The sequence below is a fragment of the Leptonychotes weddellii genome, chromosome 11, assembly GCF_054177405.1.
Source record: "Leptonychotes weddellii isolate Sample4059 chromosome 11, ASM5417740v2, whole genome shotgun sequence".
Taxonomy (NCBI): domain Eukaryota; kingdom Metazoa; phylum Chordata; class Mammalia; order Carnivora; family Phocidae; genus Leptonychotes; species Leptonychotes weddellii.
In genome coordinates, this window is record NC_138379.1 from 29,873,474 (window position 1) to 29,897,558 (window position 24,085).

At 36.8% G+C, this 24,085-nt stretch overlaps 1 protein-coding gene across 3 annotated transcripts in view; it reads right to left on the bottom strand.

The window, feature by feature from the left end:
- Positions 1 to 24,085, bottom strand: part of LUZP2 (leucine zipper protein 2) — a 429,416-nt gene that overhangs the window by 55,842 nt on the left and 349,489 nt on the right. For all 3 annotated transcript variants that reach the window (XM_031026653.2, XM_031026657.2, XM_081798447.1), the window contains one exon: positions 14,207 to 14,371. In XM_031026653.2, coding sequence (XP_030882513.1) covers positions 14,207 to 14,371 — 165 coding nt within the window. The remainder of the gene's footprint in view (positions 1 to 14,206; positions 14,372 to 24,085) is intronic.

Here is a 24,085-nt window from a genome sequence, read left to right on the forward strand (position 1 = left end):
ATCTGTGAATTGTCCACTTTTCTTATGATTCTTTTATTTCATACCACTGAGGTTAGAAAAAATGCTTGATATTATTTCAATCTTCTTAAATTTATTAAGACTTATTTTGTGGACTAATATATGATCTGTCCTGGAGAATGTTCCATGTGTGCTTAAGAAGCATATGTATCCTGCTGTTAGATGGAATATTCCGTAAACGTCTGTTAGGTCCATCTAATCTAACATGTAGTTTGAGTCCAATGTATCCTTTTCTGTTTGGATGATTGATCCATTGTTGAAAGAAGGCTAGTCCCTTACTAGCATTGTATTATATTCTCTGCCTATTCTCTCTTGAGATTTGTTAATATTCATTTTATATATTTAGGTGCTCCTATTTTATTTTTTAATCTCCTGATGAATTGACCCCTTTATTATTATATAATGACTTTTTTGGTCTCTTCTTACAGTCCTTGGTTTAAAGTTTATTTTGTTTGATATAAGTATAGCTATCTCTGCTTTCTTTAGATTTCCATAAGGATAGAATGTCTTTTTCCATCCCTTCACTTTTAGCCTACACGTGTCCTTAAAGCTGAAATTTGTCTGTTGTAGGCAGCATATAGTTAGGTCTTGTTTTTACACCCATTTTCCTACTCTATGTCTTTGATTGGATAGTTTAGTCTATTTACATTTAAAGTAAATATTGATAAGTATAGACTTACTATTGCCATTTTGTGAATTGTTTTCTTGTTGTTTTGCTTTTTATTCCTTTTTCCTTCTCTTCTAAATGCAACGGGGTTGTTATCAGAGCCACAACTTCAGCTGTAAAGTGATGGTCAGACTCTCAGATTCTAGAGCCAGGTACACTTGACTTCAAAACCTCAATTGCCAATGACCTAGTTTTGAGACTTAAGATGGATCACTAACCTCTATAATGCCTTAGTTTTCTCACTTATAACATCAGAATATTACCAGTACCACCTGAAAATGTTCTTCTGGATTTTAACTGAGAAAACTTGTGCAAAGCTCTCAGCAGTAAATCAGTTACAGAACAAATACTCTATAAAATTTAAGTGTTGTGATAATGTAAGAAGCAGTGTATACTTAAATGTTCATTCCTTTTTGTAAGAATATCTCTGAAGTTCTAAGTAATGTGCATTCTGAGATGGTGATTTGGTGCACAAGATTTGGCATAAAAAACCTGGGTTCCTGTTTCAGTTCCTTTGTAAGTAAAATAGTTACAGTAAGATCTGCTCTATTTATTACGATAATCTAGTAAAACATCTTATAGTAATCACCATAAAGGACTATGCAAATTAAATTCATCACTATTGTTATTATTATTGAGCAATTAGAACTTACACAATAGCATACAAAGGAGAAAAGTTTGGTCTTTGAGTATACTTGATTTGAATAACTTCCTAGGTTAGGTAGCTACGGACATTCAGGAAATACTCTTGCTTTCGTAAAGAGGAGATCAAAGAGGACTAAACATGTCATAGGAAAGCCTAACACTGGCACTCTAGGAGATTCAAAAAGACTGTCTATAATTTCACAAAATCCTGAATATCAATGTGCTTCATAGAGTGATGAAAAGCAAGGCTACTATTTTTGATTTTCTTTGAAACATTTAAATCCAACTCAGTGCATTCAGGGTGGATCAAGATGACAATTCTCTGGTCTTTCATCAAATCTAGTACAAAGAATAATTACTTTCAGCAAATATAAAGATCTTATGTTTCCTGTTGTTTTTGGAAGTCCTTTTGTGGAAATTCTTTTGATGAATGCATGTATTATTTTCTTATTGTCCCCCATATAGAATTTTGTGATGGACACTTCCCCAGAGATGGACACACAATGATATTTCACTAGAGCAAATAAGTCTGAAACTAATAATATTTAGTTTGTCCTCATAACAACCTTTTGAGGAAAATAGTATTATCCCCATGTTGCTGGTAAGAATTGGTTTAAAAATTTGCCTTTGTTACACAGCCGATTAGTACAGAGCACAAATTCAAATCCGGGCAGTTTGCCTTTAGAATCTATGCTCTTAAACACTAGCTATACTGTATGCCAGATATCATGCTATAAATTTAGCATTTATACATCTTAGTTTACTAGGGTCATTGTTTTGTATTGTTAGCTCTATTTCAAAAGGAATAATCACAGTCTCCAGTTTAATTTCTCAATATCTCATATGTGCATTGAATAATTGGCAGAAGCTGGGATTTAGAATTGGTCTGTTGAATTCCAAATTCTGTGCTCTTACACATGATTCTTGGCACTGAGTAGCTAACATTTAGTTGCAGATTCCAACACAGATTTCCAGGACAGTGATGATAAAGGGAGAGTCCAGCATACTCAGAGTACCCACCTAATAGAACTTGTTAATGCCTAAAAAGGACCATTGGAAAGAAGCATAAGCCTACAGCTGAAAAAGCATTATTTGTTTCTCTCTACATGTACATGATAATGTATATACAGAATGGATTAGCATTTAACTCTATTTAAGAAGTTGGTTTTAATACACTGGAAACTAGTGAATTTTAGGTGATTTTAATCCCTTAGCACATTTTATTAACAAATTTACATTTGCTGGAATACAAATGAATTTGCTAATTTTCTTTTGGATTTACTGTTAATTTTAGTTTATATCATCTTTGAGTATAATGATTACTTTTATTTTACTATATTTTCTTTGAAGCAATACCTCATTTTACTAGATCTCATGTTTCCTAACTTCATGTCTCTTGAGAAGATGTGTCGTTTCATTTTTCCCCTAGGATTGGAAAACAAAGCAGGGTACCAACAGATGTGCGATAGAGGGAATTTAGAAATTGGAATTAGTGTATATGTGATGGGTACAGACAGGTTTGCCAAAGCATTTGTCTAGAGGGACAGGAAGCTTCTCCAGAGTCAGTAAGGGCCTAATTTTCACTGATGAACTACAGGCCATTGGGCAGCATCCCCTTTGAACTGTCCTTCATCTACATCAAAATTAATCCATACCTTCCTTCATCTTAACCAGTTGATCTTCCATCTCAGAAGTTGGTATGTCCCTACTGCTCTTTACCTAGTGATCATATTCATATCCCTTGGTGCTTCTTCTAGAATTTTGACTACTTAATATAGGTCTCTAAATTTTGTCTTCATTATCTTTATTCATTCCCCCTTTCTCTTTTACCAAAAATGTACTCAATCTCCTTCCATCCTGTTAAGAAGCCCCCCATACATTTGTCCACTTTCCTTCTCTTCACAAATAACTTATTTAAAAGAATCAACTCGTCTTCTTTGCATTTCTCAAATCCCTTTTCCCACCACCACAGACTCATCGTCTCTCCCCAAGAAGATACTATTAATCTCCTAAAAATTGTGTTTGCTAGTATCATCTTGTCTTCCTAATCATTCTCTCTCTATTGCTTCAGGTGTACCTTGCTTTATTGCACTTAGCAGATACTGTGTTTTTTACAAATGGAAGGTTTGTGGCAACCCTGCATCAAGCAAGTCTCTCAGTGCCATTTTTTGGACAGCATCTGCTCACTTCATTTCTCTGTGTCACATTTTGGCAATTCCCACAGTATTTCAAAACTTTTCATAATTATTATATTTGTGATGGTGATCTGTAGTCAGTGATTGACTTCTTGAAAGCTCAGATAATGGCTAGCATTTTTTTTTTTGATGGGTAGCATTTTTTAGCAATAAAGTATTTTATGTGTGTGGGGTTATTCAGAATATCTTGATGTGAATACTTGTCAGAGTTTGCAGTTATTCAATATTTTTGCTTTCCAAAAAATGCAAAGACCTTAGAATGCTTTAACTCTGACCACCCTCTCACTATTTATAACCTTCTATAACAGTGTGTTTTAGAGGATGGGCTCTGCCAAAGAAGCTCCCCAGGGCGAGATCAGTAGGGGAGCTTGTCATCTAAACCTGCTCCTGCAAAGTGGAAAGGAAGCCCAGGAAATACAGCAGGAAATGATAAATCTTCAGACAAAAGAGAAAAGGGGAGCAAAGGAAAAACAGGAGAAAATGTCTAACCCAGAAACTAAAGATGATTTACCTGCAGAAAATGGAGAAACTACAAACAAGGAGGGTCCAGCCTCTGATGAAGCAGGAGAGAAAAAAAGCTGAGTCTGACTACATCATATACCATGTCTTACAGATGGTGCCTGTCTCCCTTCTTATACAATCCAGAGGAATATTTTAATCAACTATTTTGTAGATGGAAATCTTTTAGTAGCTCTAGAAACATTTTTAAGAAGGAGAGAATCTTGCCTCATCCCATTTTTTAAAATGTAATTTTTTTTTTTTTAAGAGGCAAAATCATTTGCTGGTTGTTTATTTTTGGTACAATCAGAAAATAGTGGGATATTGAATATGGGAGGTTTTGATTGTCTTGATTATCATTCCACAGCTGGAGAAGTAGTTTTATATCCTACAATACACAGCACACTGGATGGCAATTTGGAGCCACAGTCCTGCATTTATTATGTCTTGATCATTTTAAATTACTTCTCTTCTCATCTTATTTTTAGTAGAATTGTTTCCTAAGGGAAAGCCATTCCTTGGCCTTGGCTCTCCCTATCAGAATTTCATGCACTCTGTAACATCTTTGGTCCTGGTAGTTCAGTTTACCTCGTAACTTTGATAATGTGCTGAGTATGTGCTGTAGATGATTTTGTGAGTTAGGGGGATTTATGACACAACAGCTTAACAACATTTGAAAATATTTGCACATGATATCCTCTTAAGAAAAAAATTTGCCTCCAAATTTAAGCTGGAAAGTCGCTGGAATGACTGTTTAGAAAAGAATCACAACTGCATACCTTTTACATTTTTTGGTACATACGTTAATTGTGTACAAACTGAAACATCTGGGTATCGGTCCTCAAGACGACCAATAAAATCTCAATTATGAAAGAAAATAAAAAGAAAATGGAACCTGGTAACCATTCTTTTGTGACAAAGAAGATATCCAGTAGTGAGGTTTTCTCTGAATATTAATGTGACTTCCTAGAGTTACCTAAGATAACATTTCGACCAAGAATGTTTTGTTCCTATTCTAATTTTAGGAAGATTGAATGAATTATGTCCTCCTGTTGCTAACAACTGTCTTTGAAAGAACTTCATAGAGCTACTCGACTAATCAATTTCTATAAATAATGTTCTTATTATATAAGTATCAAGAATAAATCAAAACTAATGAGAATTTGGTTTCAGACTATTCCAAGTACAAACCTGCACACCAGTACTAAAAAAAAATACATCAAAGATTCCTTGTGGGTTCAATTTTCATATTTACCAGATCAAATATGTATCTTATAATATACAACATAATTTTACAATATTTATGTACATATAATCATGTATATTCATAAAATACCATGTTTTTTATTTTTAACTGAATTTTTATTTTTAATAAAATATTTAAATTAAATTTATTATTTTATTTTTTAATTTTTAATGTTTGTTTATTATATATTATTTAAATTATTATTTAATTAATTATTTAATAAAACAAAACTATTTTAAATATTTTTAACTGAAACTTAGCTTCATTGCCACATACCTGCTGCAAAGTAATCAAAGAAGCTATTAAGACCTCCTAGGACCAAAAATGAAATCCAAACAAAATTCCTTAGTTGTAATGTTATAGTTTACAAAAGTGTTTTCAACTTATGTGTTCATTTTTATCCTTACAATAACCCTGGATATAAAGATATAAAATATATTTTGTAGCATGGAAGAACACCAACAGTTGATAGATGTGAAAGATAACCAAATAGTGAGCTAATGACAGACAACTGGTAGAAAACCAGATCTATCTAAAACCTCTGAGGTAGCTGATAAATCTCTTCTCTAGGGAAGTGGGGGAAAAGGGTAGGCTTAATTCTCAGACTCCTTTCCCATTCTTAGAGTTAGGATCTTAATAGTTCTCAACGTTGGATATAAATTAGAATAATCTGGGAGCTTTGAATAATCCCCCAAACTAGCCTGCTCTTCAGTTGGATTGTATCAGAATTGTGAGTGTTGACACTCAGGGGTGAGTGAAACCCCCAGTGATTAAAAATGCAGCCTGGGTTGAGAACCTTTGGTCTATGATGATTCCAGGTGCATTGCTTTGAGACTTCTTGGAAATTGCATTGCAACAGGTTTTTGGCAGAAGAGAGGGAAATACAAATCCACATTGCTTTAAACCGTCGGGCACCAAGCAGAATGCAATTTTCGCTTGGATGACTTTAAGCTCCTGAATGGGGTCACTAGAATGACTTTGGCATTTCTAACAAACGGGGAAAAAAACACACACAAAAAAACAAAAAACAGATCATCCTTGCCCAATTAAATAGATACCACAGTTGTGACCTTTATCAGTGTAAAGTGCAGATAAATCCAAGGCAGTGAGCTGCATGGAAAGAAGAAGAAAGAAGATGGTCACCGCCTGGGGTGAGGATGAAATACTGGATTTTCTTTTCTTTCTTTTTTTTTTTTTTAAAGATTTTATTTATTTATTTGACAGAGAGAGAGACAGTGAGAGAGGGAAGACAAGAAGGGGGAGTGGGAGAGGGAGAAGCAGGCTTCCCGCTGAGCAGGGAGCCCGATGCGGGGCTCAATCCCAGGACCCTGGGATCATGACCTGAGCCGAAGGCAGACGCTTAACGACTGAGCCACCCAGGCGCCCTTTGAAATACTGGATTTTCATAACAATTTCCTCATTGTTTTTTATCGGCATTACTTATCTGAATTGTTTTTCCTTTCTGCTGTCTTTCAGTGTTCTCCTACTATTATGATAGCTGACATTAAATGTATTCTAAGAATCCATCCATACTACTATGCTAAAAAAACTATAGTTGTACTCATTTGGACAGATCTATTGCATACTCACATATCAACAATAAAACAAGGCACACAATTTTTGTTTTAATTAAAGTTAATATTCCATACCAAAAATCTTTAAATCTTTTCAAAGTGTTATCCTGGTTTCCAGATATAATACTTCCTTCCTACTTTTATTGTTTCTCAGGGTCAGACAGTACTGCATAAGCTGAAGGCTGTATGTGGATTTTTTTTTTTATTAACTCATCACACCAGCTCTGTAGGGTTGGTGCTATTATTGTCTCCATCTTATATATACAGAAGATTAGTCCCAGAGAAGTAATTTGATCAAAGTTTTTTTTTTTTTAAAGATTTTTTATTTATTTATTCATGAGAGACAGAGAGAGAGAGAGAGGCAGAGGGAGAAGCAGGCTCCCAAGGAGCAGGGAGCCCGATGCGGGACTCGATCCCAGGACCCTGGGATCATGACCTGAGCTGAAGGCAGATGCTTAACCATCTGAGCCACCCAGACACCCCCTGATCAAAGTTTTAAAGTTAGAAAGTTGCAGAAAACAGATTTTACTTGGTCAGTCTGACTTATGAATCTTAGCTCTCTCTTTAAAACAACAATTTTCCTTGTAGTTATGTTCATTATTCAAGATTTCTTGGATGTTGATGAAAAGTACAGCCTAATTACATAGGCAGAAGACCCTCTGTACCCTCAAGGGTCTTAGCTAGAACACTGGGGACAGAAACATGAGCCTTGGGATGCCTGGGTGGGCTCAGTCAGTTAAGCGTCTGCCTTCGGCTCAGCTCATGATCCCAGGGTCCTAGGGTCTAGCCCCGCATCGGGTTCTCTGCTCAGTGGCGAGTCTGCTTCTCCCTCTCCCTCTGCCTCTGTCCCGCACTCGTGCTCACTCTCTCTCCCTCTCTCAAATAAATAAATAAAATCTTAAAAAAAAAAAAAAAAAGAAAAGAAAAACATGGGCCTTTTCTCCTCTTGAAGGTCTCTGCCCTGATGTGGTAACTGGTGGGTTTGGGACCAGGAAGCAGATGGTCCCGGGTGGGGAGGCGAGAACAACCCAGCAGTCCCCATGAGGCACACGACCTTGGATGCATGGTGCAGGCTGCGCCACAAATTCTTTCCTCTCCAGGCTTACCTAGGGACCAAGGCTGAGGGGAGCCTGTCCTGCGGAGACTTCAGCTCTGGGGAAGGGAGGAGAGCGGAAGGGAGGAGACTGGGAACTGTCTTTGACTAATGTGCCAGGGCCAATGTGTGGCCTTTTTCGCATCTTAGTTAACCCTCCCAGAAACACTCACAGGTAAATATCATCACCCTAATGTAAAGTGAATCCTAGCTCTTAAACTGCCTATCATGCAGTTGTAAACACCAATGACATTACTGTATTAATAATTCATATTTTTTCACCTAAAAATAGACCTGTGGGTAATAGGCCTCCTGTTCTTCCTCCTACATTTGTATATTTTCTAAATTACATAAAGTCACATTTGATATTTTAAAATAAAATGAATATAATTAAGGAAAACAGTATAATGGACATATAAAAAGTGTTAGTTTTTTCAGAGCATGCCATTAATTAAACAAGCAGTTTTTAAAACTAATTGTTTTGCCTTTTCTCAGCGCTTACTTTTCATCTAGCTCTACCACACAAGCAGAAGACAAAAACAAATGAGTATGTTGATCACATATCGTTTGTATATTATGATGCCAAGTAAGCCTATCTTAAAGGTTTAACACACATACACACACACCATACTCATACATACACAAGGGTGTGTTATTCACTAACTTAGGGGGTCAGGAGGACCCTGATTTGTAGTGTTTGTCAATTTCTATGGTATAAATACTACCAATTTCAATCTATCAAGGCAGTAATATTGAATATGAAATGGAAAGAGAAATCAGTAGCACAGCCTCGTATAGTATTTCCACAACATGGGCCCAAAAGACATATTATAATAACCTCAGGAACAGAGATAATAGCATGATGTAGCAGTTTTGGTATTTACCACATTTGCTTTTAGTAAATTTTACTTAATTGTAAGTATATGTAATTAATATTTAATAAGGGCTGTGTTTATGAGCTGACTAGTACAAATTCTGAAAACTTAAGCAGTCAGCATTTATTTTTTTAAAGATTTATTTATTTATTTTAGAGAGGGAGCAAGCAGGGGGAGGGGCCTAGGGAGAGGGACAGAATCTCAAGCTGACTGCCCCCTGAGCTCAGAGCTCCATGTGGGGCTCCATCTCACATCCCTGAGATCATGACCTGAGCCGAAACTAAGAGTCAGATGCCCAACCAACTGAACCACCCAGGCGCCCCCAGTCTGCTTTTAAAAGCAAATACCAGCCATGGAGTATTCACTGTTCTCTAACTTTACACAATGACATGCATATTCCGTTGTTTTGTACTGGTAAAACAGCATAAAAAAGTCATGGTTCTCAGTCCAAAAGAGGATCTCAACGAAAGACAAGAGATGCACTTTTACCATAAACATTACGTCAATTAGGCTACACAAAAAACCACACTGAAGTATTTCTCTTCTCTGGGGTCTTTTGTGGCCCTCATCTCTTTTCATTCCACATTGTCCTGTCAAGTCATTTAATCTACTTCCAACATTTAATCACCAGCCATGGTGATGCTAAATCCTTTATCTCCACTCAGGTGTCTTCCCTGCATTCCAGATTCAAATGTTCAGTCACCTATGGGATATAGACACTTGACTATATGAGAGACCTCTAACACTTAGTATGTTGAGAAACAAACCAATCTTGGTTCTCCTCTTGCCTTTTGCATCACAGTGAATAAATGCAAGCACAGAGTGTTCTTCTTCACATCCTGCCTTCATGCATCCCACTTAACCACTACATCACAGCAGTTTTATGCCCCCATGACATCTGGAACGCTGTTTCCATTTCTGTACCATAGATCAGATCACCATCATCCTCGACATGGTTCAGGGAAATAGACTGTCACTGGTTTGCTTGTTTCCACTCTAGTTAGGAGTTATTTTAGGCAAATGCAAATCAGAGCTCCTGGCTCGTACCTTTGCTCTTTACCTCTCTGTTGCAACAATATTTTCTACATAATAAATATATACTCTCATAACAAAGACATCATCTCATGTGCCTTTGGATCCAGGTCTCCTTAGTCTTTATCTTTAATCAAAGCTGTTTGGAATATGAAATTCCAAATACAAAAAAAAAAAAAAGTCCTGATCTATCACACACCCCTTGCATTTTTTTCTCTTGTTCTCTTTGTACAGAGAATTCAGTCAGTGTCCAAAAGATCATGTGATCTCAAATTTGCATCCCCAGTGATGAGCATGGTCCTGGCATACAGATGGAAAACAATTTGGTTGAATAGAAAGCACTTTATGAGCACTCAATAATATATATTTTCTAACTTCTAAATAGGAAAATATCCAAGAAGAGGAGCACTGCTATGGACTGATTATCTGTATCATCTAAAATTCCTATGTTGGGGCACCTGGGTGGCTCAGTTGTTAAGCGTCTGCCTTTGGTTCAGGTCATGATCCCAGGGTCCTGGGATCGAGCCCCACATCGGGCTCCCTGCACAGCAGGAGGCCTGTTTCTCCCTCTCCCGCTCCCCCTGCTTGTGTTCACTCTCTCGCTGTGTCTCTCTCTGTCAAATAAATAAATAAAATCTTTAAAGTAAAATAAAATTCCTATGTTAAAGCCCTAACCCCCAGTATGATGGTATTAGGAGCTGGGCCTTCTGAAGGTAATTAGGTTTAGATTAAGTCATGATGGTGGAGCCCTCGTGGTGGGATTAGTGCCCTCATAAAAAATATAAAGAGAGAAAAAGATCTCTTTCCAGTCACACATGTCTAAAAAAGACCATGTGAGCACTCAGCCAAAAGGCAGCTGTCTACCTTCCAGGAAGAGGGCCCTCATCAAGAACTGAATCTGGGAGCACCTTGATCCTGGGCTTCACAGCCTCCAGAACTGCGAGAAATGATTTAAGTCACCTAACCTACAGCATTTTGTTATAACAGCCCGAACTGACTAAAACAAAAATACAGCAAGTGTCATTTCAAATGAATTCTGTAGAAACATCATTCTGGACACTGAATAATGTGGGCAGATCAAGGAGCTAAGCACAGTTGTCTCCTTTAAGGAGAGAGGAGTATGCAGCCATCATTGTGTTCATGGTGTGATCAAGAGCCATGAGGGGTAAACACTGTGCTATCAGAGCACTGAGAATAGAAAAAGTAATTCTAACTTGGAGGGTAGGAAAAAATTCCCTCAAATTAGAGAGAAGCAACATAACAACTATGGAGAATACGATGAAGGAAAGGAGACTGACTGACCCGACTGAGGGTCCTCAGCAGAAAATTCAGCTGTAGAACTAAAAGGTCGTATAAAGGCATCCTCCAGAATTAAAAAAAAAAAAAAAAAAGCAGAGGTTCCCAGGGCCACCCGGGTGGCTCAGTCAGTTAAGTGTCTGACTCTTGATTTTGGCTCAGGTCATGATCTCAGGATTGTGAGATGGAGTCCTGCATCCGGGCTCTGCGCTCAGCAGGGGAGTCTGCTTAAGATTCTCTCTCTCTCTCCCCCTCTGCTCCTCCCCCTGCTCATGCACTCTCTCTCTCTCTCTCAAATAAATAAATAAATCTTTAAAAAAGGTAGGGGTTACCAATATATAAATTATTTTAAGTTTTTGCCAGTAGATTCTTGTAATGTTGAACTCCCCGCCTAATGAAATCTGTGGCTTTTAAAATCCACAGTGAAATATACACATATATATTTAATGTAATAATGTGTATGTGTATGTATGTATGTATGTGTGTATACACATACACACACATGAATAACGCAATGAAAATTTTGACTGTATTACCAAATCTTCTTTAAGAAAAATAAAATGACATTTGGGTGGGCACGGTATGTGGGTATTTTGTCTTTTTTCCAGATGTGAGTTGAAAATTGATTACTTGGCTATGTTTCACAGATTTCCGGGAAAACCATTCAAGAGTTGAAGATTTAAGAAACCAAATGAAAGTAGACGAGACCAGTCCTAGTCCACGGAAAACAGGGGGCATTATTAGTTGTAATGTTCATGCCACAACAACACTCTGACAGGCACCACAGGCACTTGAGGAAACTGAGGTACAGGGAGGGTGAGAGATGTGACCCCTCACAGCTCGCAGGCAGGCACATCACGTCACTTCAGCTAAATTAGCCAACTCTGAAGGTGTACCAGTAAAACGTCCTCATTTAAATGCTCCTTTTTTCACGTACAGAGAAAAAAAGATTCTGTGATGGGAGGGTCTCTCTTACCCACACCCCACATCACATCGTATTATTTGGGATTTTAAAAATGTTTCCTGAGGTGCTGGCATAGAGCTGAAAACCCAAGTATACATAAAAATACAATTTCCACCACTAATGAAAAGAAAGAATGCGGGCAAAACACAAACACTAGAGAAGTTTTTAATGCTAATCCATAAAATAGAATGCTCTATAGTACATCAACTTAGATTTATTGAACTTTATCTTAAACAATTAGATTTTTCTGTTATTGCTTTTTGAGAAATGAGCAATTCCTAAACCAGCCTCATCTAAATGCTTCCTACATTTTTCTGTGATAAGCCAAGGGAAATAATAAATATTTATTATTTATTTCAAGGACAGGACATTTATTCATAGTAAATCAGTTAAAGGAACAATCAGTAATTTCCTCCACACGTTCAGGGTCATAAAGAGCCCAGTTTTACTTGGGCCTAAACAAACATATTTTGAGTTGGAGACAAGTGTCCTGTGTGCCCAAAGAATTACAAAGTGCTTTGCCCAAAGTCATCAGACTTAATAAGGCTGAACCTTTGCTCCTCTCTTAGACCAACACTAAGGAGGCAGAGTGTAGCTTCCCGGTGGGTGCGTGACACTGTGTGAAAAGCTTGGGAAGCTTGGCATTTTACCAGTGACCAGTGTCAATGGATTTCTTCAGGATTTTTCCTAAACATAACAAATATATTATTATGCAACTTTCTTCCCTGCCTTTGGTTAAGCAAACAAACACTTTAGACCTAGAGTTTCCAAAGAGGCAGGAAAAAATAATGGAGAAAGATACTGGCCTAAACATTTCTAGAGATCCTTAGGTACCAAGTAAGAAGAGAATAAGATGAAATGAAAACATACATTTTTAAATGATTTTTGACAGAGAAACATGAGATTATACAGACTAAATCTGTGCAGTCCATATGTTGATTAGTTACAGATAAAAACATAACACTACATTCTTTTTTTCTCTTGGTTTTGATTCCGAAAACAGTATTTCTCTAAACTGTCATTTGTGCACACCCCTTTTAATTCAAGTGTAGGGGATCAGAATAAGCAGTAAGAAAGCCCCAAAAGTACTGCATCACTGGGTAACTCTTATCAGTGGTTCTCAGGTGTTTCTGGGCCCACCATTGTTTGAAATTTGCATTAGAAGTCGGACTGGCAGCTAGTGGTCCTAAGGCAAGTGGTAAGAGGGCCAGCACTTCCAAATATACTGCCTGAAGCTACACTTTCTCCAATAACTATTTCAGAGTGTCAGCATTTATTTAAACGGAGAGCCTGTACATTGAAAGTTCTGACGACTGAGACGGAAAGCAACAAACGCCCCTTTGCCCTGCCTAATGTAGGGTGGTGGTGGGAGTTGAGGAAGTTTTGCTTGATTCACCAGTTCTCAGAATCTCCTGGGAAGTTTTAAAAAACTACTGATGACTTAGAGCCCAAACAGAAAGAATTCAATAGGTTTGGGGTGAATCCCAAGTGTCAGGATTTTCTTACAAGTATCCCAAGATAGTCACATGTGTAGGAAGTGTTGAAAACTATGGCCTTAATTTTTAAAAAAAGTATCCACTTTTGTAAGGATGACTGTTATACCCTAAGAGAAAGCATTTTCCATATTAAACCTCTGGTGTATACTGGTATGTAATATAAGATGTTTTCTTTTAATTAATTATAAAATAATAGTTATTATTATCATTAAAATATGATTAATAATATAATTACATTAAATTATATAACAAATACTGTATTATTAAATTATATTAAGTGATTATAATTATTATAAATAAATTGAAAAAATACTGTTAAAATATTATTTTAAAATAATTTTAGATTATTTCAGAATACTACTAATAATTATTTTTATTACTAGGCAATTCTGGCTAAAAAGCAGCTGGCTCTCTAAAACAAATGTTGTCTTCCAATGTTCTCCAAGTGACCATGGAGACTTTACAAAAGGGTTACTATCTTCCGTTTACTTCCTAATCTCTCAACGAATCTGGTATCTTACTTGGATCCACTCTGATGATCACACAGAATGAAGTATAAAGACAGTACATGACTTGCTTATACTTTCAAAGCATGACTGAAGTGTACCTGGAATTTTGAACTTGCATCAGGAATCACAGGGCCAACTGTCCCAGGTAGAATTGGCAGCTGAGTTGGATTTGGCCTCATTAGACTTAAAGGGGGAGGTTGATTACGGAACACGGTTGACAGGCAGAGATGTACAGTCTCTTTCATTGCTTTTAGCTGTGAGTCCTATGGAAAAAAAGAGAGATGACAACTTTTACATGTGGTTCCGGTTGTTCTTTATTTGATTTGATTCTCCCCGTCCTCCTAGCCTACACTCATTCCCCACACAAATACCTACCAGTTTTCAAATGTAACTGCCTAACTTCTAAATTCCACTCTGACACACTGTTTAATGCACACTCAGTCTATTTTTAGGGGCTACTGTGTCTCGTGATATATTCTGAACACTGAAATTCAGAGACATGTGTTACTAGACATGATTGCAATCGTGATAGCCTCTAGGGTCACTTTCAAGTAGAAAATGTCTGTGCATCCCGGGAACTGAACTCAGGGTCTCAGAAGGGAGGGGGGTGGGGGGGTAACAGGGTGATGGGCATTAAGGAGGGCACATGTTGTGATGTGCACTGGGTGTTATACGTAACTAATGAATCACTGAACACTACATCAAGAACTAACGATGTACTATACAGTGGCTTAGCTGAACATAATAATTAAAAAAAAAAGAAAATGTCTGTAGAAACCTGCCATCTTTCTATTGGTGTCCATCTCTTTTATTACAAACCAGTGCCCAGGCAATGCAGGCCCCTGTGTTTCTCAGATTAGCCTGTAGCACCACTCAATCTGCTCACAGATTGGAAAAAAAATCAATTTTGTTTCTAATAAAACACTTATTTCCTGTGGGCCTTGTTAAGTGGTAGGAGTTAATCCGATGTGATTGTAAATTTTAATATTTACACTTATATTCGCATAGGATTTCACAGTATTTCAAGCTCTTTCACATGAATGACATAATTTTATGCTTTCTAACATCTGTGGAACTGGCATCATTATTACTATTTTACTCTGAAGAAAGGAAAGTTCAAGGTTTTCAGACTGCTTTTTTTCCCTGGTTTGTATCACAAGGCAGACTGAACTAATGTAGACAATAACCATCTGTAACTCCCATCTTACCACCAGTGTCCACTGCTAAAAATATTTTTATTTTATTTTTTAAATTTTTTTTAAAGGGAGGTTTGGTTTTTTTTAAAGATTTATTTGTCAGACAAAAAGAGAGAGAGAGAGAGTACAAGCAGGGGGAGCGGCAGGCAGAGGGAGAGGGAGAAGCAGGCTCCTGGCTGAGCAAAGAGCCCGACATGAGGCTCGATCCCAGGACCCTGGGATCATGACCTGAGCCGAAGGTGGATGCTTAACCGACTGAGCCACCCAGGCATCCCTAAAAATACTTTTAAATGCTGATAGAGTAAATAACAACAACAACAACAACAACAATAATAATGTAAAGCTGAGTACAAATGACAGAGAGATCCCCTAATGCCAAAATGGAAAGAGACATACAACTTTTAGGAAACCTTATGGTAACTCAGGGGTAATAAAGGTCATGCATGTAGACCCAAATAAGAAAATGTCACATAATCGTCCATTTCAAGACATGAGATGTGGCCTTTGTGGCAAGAGAGATGAAGAGATTAGGTGCTGGGGCCAAGACCCCTGGACAGGCCGGCACATGTGGAGTGCACCCTTTCAGGGCGCCCATGGGCCACTGAAGCAGCAAAGTCTGTTGTCCTGCTGAGGTAGTATTCTTCCAACAAAACTACTATCTTTTATATTCTATGCCAGGAACACATCTCCATATAGCATCTACTCCTATGTCCCGTCTTCTGAAGAGTAGCGACCATGACTTAGATCCTTCCCAATGTCTACCTCTGAGCTTCTGTGATAAAAGATAAAGATAAGACTTATCTTTAAGATGAGAAAGAATGTCTTTCTAGAAGAACAGCAGTTTAAGAAATCTATTTGGTCCAGGTCAGAGATTAAAAAAACAAAACAAAACAAAAAGCAGCCTGGAAGACAGGCAACTGGGAATACATAAGAAATAGAACTGACGTGTATTTCCTTCTCATTAATATTGCCCTGACAAGTTGTCTAAGATGACAGAAAAATCTGGTAAGAACTAGGCTGGAGGAATGTTGTTAAGTGGACAGGATAGCGGCAAGCTGGGCCAAGCTGACTGACCTTTCACTCAACATGGTCCCTTTGATCTGCTTGCCTGAGCCCCTGACTTCTTGTCCTTCCTCCACCCCATTACTTTCAATCCTATATTTGTGTCCTTTACGTAATTTGTCTCTGACTTTTAATTTATATATAAATATATACACATGTGCAAGTTGCCTATTTTGTTCAAAACTGTGTATTTAGCACTGAACATAATCCCTGACACATTAGGAGGGACTCACCAGAAAGTTTTCTGAATCAATGACTTAGACACTTGAGTAAAAATGCTGTTTCTATATGTCAGGGAAGGAAAGTGAGAAGCTACATCAATGAGAAGAAATGAAATAATAGTTCAGATTTCTCTTCCTCCTGGTGCTTTGTTATAATCGTGGCTAAGTCCCCGCTCACCACAGAATAGGACACCATAGCATTGTGTGCTGGGTCAGGAATGAAATACTCCAGGTGGCACTGAACAATTTAAAGATGTTTTCTATCTCACATGTTATAGTGAGACAATGGAAATAGAGCTAATGCAACAGAGTCAGGCAAGTTTGGGTTCAGACTCAATGTTAATGTGGCTTTGAAACGTAGACTTTCAATCATCTCAGATCATGCAGGAAGTTATGATGGCTGTTTTATTCACGCATTTATTTATATCTTGGCTCCTCTAAACACACGATGTGTGTAAAAGTTGTATCTATAACAGGCTTAGTGTATATGTTGCCAAAATGAACAAATTTCTGAGTAATGGCTGAACTTGGATGCGAAAATAAATAATGAACTCTATCAAGTTAACAGTTTAGAACATCGATTTTCAGTAAATGCTGTTCAGGGAAGACACATTTTCCAAAGGAACAATACACGACGATGTGCATGTATGTGATATTTTTAATTATCTGAACTTGATGCGATCATCTTGTTTGTTCCCAGCGGTCTCCTGACATGGGCAGGATCATCTCAGATAACAGAATCAACATCACACGGACATAACCTCCAACTCCCCATGTTTCACAGCCCCGGGGGTAAGCTATTTTTGCTCTTGTGTTTCAACCGATTCCTAATCTCTTAGCTCCTGATTTTCTTTTTTGGGCCACAAGCATACAACCTGGCCTCCTACCTTAGATTCTGCCTCTGTTCCTTGATGACATTGTAGATTTTTCCTGCCAGAGATCACAGATTTGCTGTGAGCCACCTTGCCCTACTTTGCTCAGCTTTCTACCACAAAAACAGCTTTCCTTAGTCCTTCTGACTTAAAAGAGCCTGTTACTGACACCACTCAGACTTGGCTTGACCCAGTTCCATAAGTAGGACTCAGACAATGATTTTACACCACGACATCATTATATTTTCATTTATACCGCTGGCTGTAGTTGTAGTCTGTTTTGAAATTGCAGGTTACCGTTCACTTTGAAGTTCACTGTAACAAGATGTCACCTAATGAAATACAGTACAAACTGTAGAAGGTGTACTTTGTCTTAAGATCTTACAACCTATTCCCTCCTAGGGTCAGTCTTGTTTTTGCCCTGCCTTTCTCCTCCTTGCCCCAAACCACTCTTCTCACTTGCTTTGCCACTTAATAGTATAATGCAAACTTTTTTAGGAAGAACCTGATTATCTCAACCCCTTTTTATTTACAGCCCATCAAAGATTCCAAACATATTTGCATCTTAGAGCTTTTACACTTGCTGTTTCCTGTACCTATGAACCCTTTTCCAAATATCTATTAGAAAACTTCCACTTCAAATTTCTCTCTCAGCTCACATCTTTTTTTTTTTAAATTTAAATTCAATTTAATTAACGTATACTGTATTATTAGTTTCAGGGGTAGAATTTAGTGATTCATCAGTTGCATATAGCCCCCAGTCTCAGCTCACATCTTACCTTCTTGGAAACACAGTCCCTGATGGCCCTCTCAAGGAACACTCCTTCCTTAAAGTCTCTGTCACTTTTCTCACTTTAAGTCCTAGGTAGCCTTGTTGTCATTGCAAATTACCTTATTTCTATGTTCAGTGTGTTATCTATTTCCATTATGATGTCATTTCTTGAGGTCCAGTACCTTTCTTGCAGCATCACCAGTTTCTAACCCAACAAATGTTTGTTAAATGAATAAATAAACCGTCCAGAGGATATGGTGGGAGATTTATTTCATGTGTCTGTAGGTAAGCACTTTTCTCTTAAAATGCACTTTTTTTTCTGGGAACAAGATATAACTTGCAAAGACAACTGTGCCCTACTTTCTCATCACCTGACAGATATAAATTCATATGATATTATTCATCTCTCTCTTAATTCATTTCCATGAAGATATGAGGTCGTCGGAGAGATCTGGGTGCACTATTGGCTGATGGCTTTGGAAAGACCACGAAGGGCTGTGAATTCAAAGGCTTTCCCCTTAACTTTTATTTCTGCCATGAAATCAGCTCTATGAATCCTGTATGGTCATTCTGACATCTTTTTCTAATTTTTTAAAAAAGATTTTATTTATTTATTTGACAGAGAGAGAAAGAGAACAAGCAGGGGGAGCAGCAGAGGGAGAGGGAGAAGCAGACTCCCCACTGAGCAGAGAGCCCAACGTGGGGCTCGATTCCAGGACCCTGAGATCATGACCTGAGCCGAAGGCAGATGCTTAACTGACTGAGCCACCCAGGCACCCCTCACATGTGTCATCTTTAATATTGATGTAAATAATGCATGCTTTCCTGGGCAAAATTTTGTGACAGTCAGATGCAACAGAAAAATTTTTTTAATATGAAAGTTTGAGAGATTTCCATAATATAAAGCTGTTTTTACATTCCAGTAGCTGAGGCTACCTATAATTCATAAGATTTTGCCAAATAAAGAATTGATTGTTTGGAAAACCACGGTTGATTCTTAGATCGTGAGATTATTATTGTTTATGTTGTGATAGTAAACTGAAACTTCTTTCATTAAACATGTCACGAGAACCAAGTTAGAGTGTGAAGATGTTTTCACAATATTTATGAGGTATATGAGGTTATTTGAAGCCCAGATATAACCTTCTTAGGAACTAGGCACCTGAAGAGAGTAAAAAAGTCTCATATAAAGATGATGGAGAGAGGTAGAAAGCAATTTCATTAAACTGTAGTTTTTATCCATTTTGAAGTGAGCTAGCAGTTCTACCTGCCTTTATGACTGCAGTTTATGAGCCTCATACATACGGTACAAGAGATTTGTTGAAATCGACCTCTAGTAATATGAAATGCTTTTATAGCTTACTGTAGCAAAAGGAATGACAAGATCCCGAAGGTTAAAGAGAAAAATTGTTAACACTGACAGGCAGTCTCTACAATCTCATTCATTGATGTTAATAATTACTATGCTTCCTGAGTGTTTTCCTTGTGCCAAGAGTTCTTAGTACTTTACTTTTCTGGATGCATACAGTTTTCTCACCACCCTTACAAAGTAAGTTCTATTAGTATTCCATTTTGCAGTGATGCATAAAGAGTTTGAGGAATTCGAACACGGTGATTCAGTGGAAGAGTTATGACTGAAGAAAGGCAGACTGATTCTGGAAACACTGCAACATAAAGCCTCTCCTGCTAAATCCAGACTGTAGCATGGTGTGGGCTGGGGAGTGGACAGAAATGGGGTGGGGAAAAGCACAGAATGGGTAAGACAAAGGAGAAAAAAACTCTATGTTAACCTGGAGTTCTGTGACTCAGGCCAAATCATAATTTTCTCATTTAGTATTATGTGACTATACCAGTTTGTACAACCCACAAGTACATAAAATGCATTCATTCTCTGTGCTTCTGGGACCTTATGGCTCCACAAACAATTATTTCCTCATTTTTGGTGCCCAGCAAAATGTGAGAGGTGTGGAACTCTAGATCGTGTATCACACATGTTTTCTGTTTCCCATAGATCTTACCACATGGTGGTCACACGAAAGGCATTTCAAACCTACTTAGCCATTTCAAACCTGACTTAAGTGGCTTATCTGAAGTCAGATCAGGGAAAAGATTTAATGTAAGGAAGAACATGCCAAAAGTCAGAGTTGCTAAAAAAAAAAATCAGAGGAGGCTAGGCTGCCTCGGGATCACAGGAATCCTATGTCTTCCTCGGATTTAAAGCATCTTGTAGAGATTGTGGTAGGGGTGTTAGAGAAAGGATTAAAAGAAAAAAAAAAAAGATGGTCTAGTTGAATTTTAGGATTTATCTGTATCTCTAATTTTCTGATTCTCCCAACTATAAAGAGTCTTGTCGTCCCTTTTTAAAAAGAAATATTATGTAGCATGAGTTGGATATAGTCAGAGATTAACATAAATTAGTATAAACTTTTTTTTCATAAATTAAAAAAAATCTCATACAGCTGGAACCTTGGTAAGATGAATTATACTTGGCGTACTCTACAAAATGGCATGCAGGCTTCCTTAAAACTATTAGCCATTATTTTAAATACTTGGAAAAACATAAAATAAGACAATCACAATGGAACAGAGTTGTTAAAATATCTAGTTGTTCATTCAAAACATTTATCCCAAAGATCTAAACCTTAAGAAAGAATATCATCAGAATTCACAAAATGCCCTTACTAATTTGTTACTGCAACACTTTTTAGATATCCTGTTTGAAAAGTTAGTTATGTTAGCTATGAAGAAGTTTTGGTCATATGTAGTAACAAAAACGCCTATGTGAGACCCAAATCCCTGGGAAGTAGAAGTTTAGCCTGGTCCTTCACAACTACTGCATAACAAGGAGACAACATAAAGACTCCAAAATGGATCAACCTGAAATACTCCATCTCCTCTATCCTGTATCAAAACACCCATCGTTTAACCTGGTGGTTAAGAAGCAACCTCTTTTCTTTACACAACTGCTAAATGTATACAGTATATTATTGCAAAGCAAGTCATCTTACTTGCTTATTTTTTAAATAAAATGGCTGCTAAGCTGTGATCACAAAAATGGAAAGCTCTTAATAGCAGACAGCACACTTTCTTCATTTCTTAAAATAACATTTTGAAAAATATAGGGGCATATAGAGAACAATATAACAATTATAACAAATATCAGGCAAGTATCAATCTGAATTAAATGTTAAAAAGCATGTTTATTATATATTTGTCATATATGATATTATACTTTTATAAAATATATATGATAACATGCATACACATATTGGTAATATACATATACACATGTAATACATATATCTAATATACATATGCAATGTATATACTATATGATGCTTGTATATAATGTGTACAATATATCTATGTGTGTGTATAAATTAAAGACTATCTGTGTCTATAGAATTATTGGAAAATGAAACACTTGGGGAACAGCAGAAGTAATTTTAAGCATCCTTAGTGTGATTTTACTCCATCTTTCCCCAAAGGCAAGTGGGTCCTTGAATTCGATATGTATTTTTCTACTTCATCTATTTATATGATATATAATCCCAAACAAATGTGATTTGTGTATTTGAACACCTGTTAAATACAATACATAATTCTGATTTTTTTTACTCAACAGTATGTTATACATATATTAATATCGATATGTCTTTATATTTATTCATTAATATTAATTCTTGATTATTATTTGAAAATATGAGTATGGAAAATATATGAAATGTATACGCTAATTCTAACAGTAAGCATTTAAATTATTTCAATTTGGTATTAATACAAACATTACTGTATTTCATGTCCTTATACATGTTTCCAAACACATAGGGATAAGTGCAAATTCTAGGATACACACATTTAAAAATTACACTCCCACCACTAGTGTATCAGGGTTTGGTATCATTAGACTTTTTAATTTGTACCAACCTGACGATGTTGAGATGACCTCATTGTTTTTATTCACATTTTTACTTTTCTTAGTTAAGTATCTGTTGTTAATAAATTATACTGAAATACAGCAGAATGAAAAAGTGCATGGGTCTTAAGTGTACTTTTAAAAATTTATATACAATTTTGGGGCGCCTGGGTGGCTCAGTTGGTTAGGCGACTGCCTTCGGCTCAGGTCATGATCCTGGAGTTCCGGGATCGAGTCCCGCATCGGGCTCCCTGCTCGACAGGGAGTCTGCTTCTCCCTCTGACCCTCCTTCCTCTCATGCTCTCTGTCTTTCATTCTCTCTCTCGCAAATAAATAAATAAAAATCTTTAAAAAAAAAAATTTATATACAATTTTAAGGGATATTGCTGTACACATACTGTTTAGGATTGTGATATCTGTCTCTCTTGGACTGATCTATAATTATCCATTTGGAAAATTTTAAGTCATTATCTCTCTAAATATTGCTTCTGTTTGTCATTCCTTTTGGGACAACAATTATAAATACTTGAAAATATTTTAAATTGATATACACTTCTTATTCTCTCTGTTTACTTTCCATTATTTGTACTTTCTCTATATTAGTATAGGTATTTGATATTAATTTTCCTTACATTTTACTTGTCTTCGGTTCTATTATGTCCTATTATCCAATCTGCTACTGAACAAAGTTAAAGTCTCAATTACATGCATTATATTGTTCTAATTCTAGAATATCTACTTGATGTTTTTAATAGATTCCAAGTCCAGTGAAAAATTGTATCCTTTTATCTGTTTTGTTTACTTTCTCTATTGTCACACACACCACACACACACACACACACACACTTATCTTCGTGAAATCTTTGTTTTCTCATTCCAGTGTCTGAATCAGCTTCAGTTATACTTTCCTTGGTTTCTTTTTGTGTACTGATTAGATTGTATTTCCTCTCCACATGTCTAGAAATATTTTTATTACATGTCAGACACCATATATAAATGAACCAAAAATTCTCCAGAGGGTATCTTCCACAGAGAGGGTCTACCTTTCCAGTGTTAGGATGATGGCTGCTAACTCCCACCTAATCAAGAATTGATCTCAGCCAGGGGATGTGTTGAAGGCTTAGTAAAATGCAAATTACTCCTGGATGGCCCTGTTCCTTTGGCCCACACTTTCCATGCTTTTGATTGAGAATAATGTGGTGTTTTCTTCTCAAGTCTGAAATACTATGATTGATTTCTCAGATTCAGAGTTTCCTGTATTAATATGTGCTAGATATATATTCTCAGTATTACAGAAAATGACACTATATGTTTGATAAATGGGTGTGAGTAAACAAAGAGATTATTTTAAAGTCACTCCACCTTTTCGTTCTGAGTGAACTAAAGAACAGAGAAATGTTTATTTCCTATAATTTCATAAGGATGATTTAAAAATAAAAAAAGAATGAGAGGCATTAAGAAATTTTGCCACATTCCCTAATGATTAAGCAGAACAGTAATTCTGAATTGTATAATCAATTTCTCCCTCTCTCTTTCCCTTTCCAAAATATGCCAATTGCCTATTCTCCACACATGCCTCATATGAAGAGCACTGAAAGGCAAAGGGCGGCATCAAACAGGAATTGTGGTTTATCCTGAGCATACACATTTGTCACACAATGAGAGATTAATAAAACCGAAATGAAATAGAGGAGGTAAAAAGCAGTGAAGAAAATCTTTTGGAATTAGTGGTGATGGTAGCACACAACTTTGTGAACTTTAAAAACGTGACTTTTATGGTATGTGAATTATATTTAAGGAAAGCTGTTATCAAGAGGGACTGTCACTCCCTCTTGCATTATCTTTATATGAACAGAGTTGGTTAGGAGGGCTACCTTCTTCTTTTATGATTCTCCCTCCAGAACTCTGATTTACGATTTCCAAAATGAAAGTGTCAAT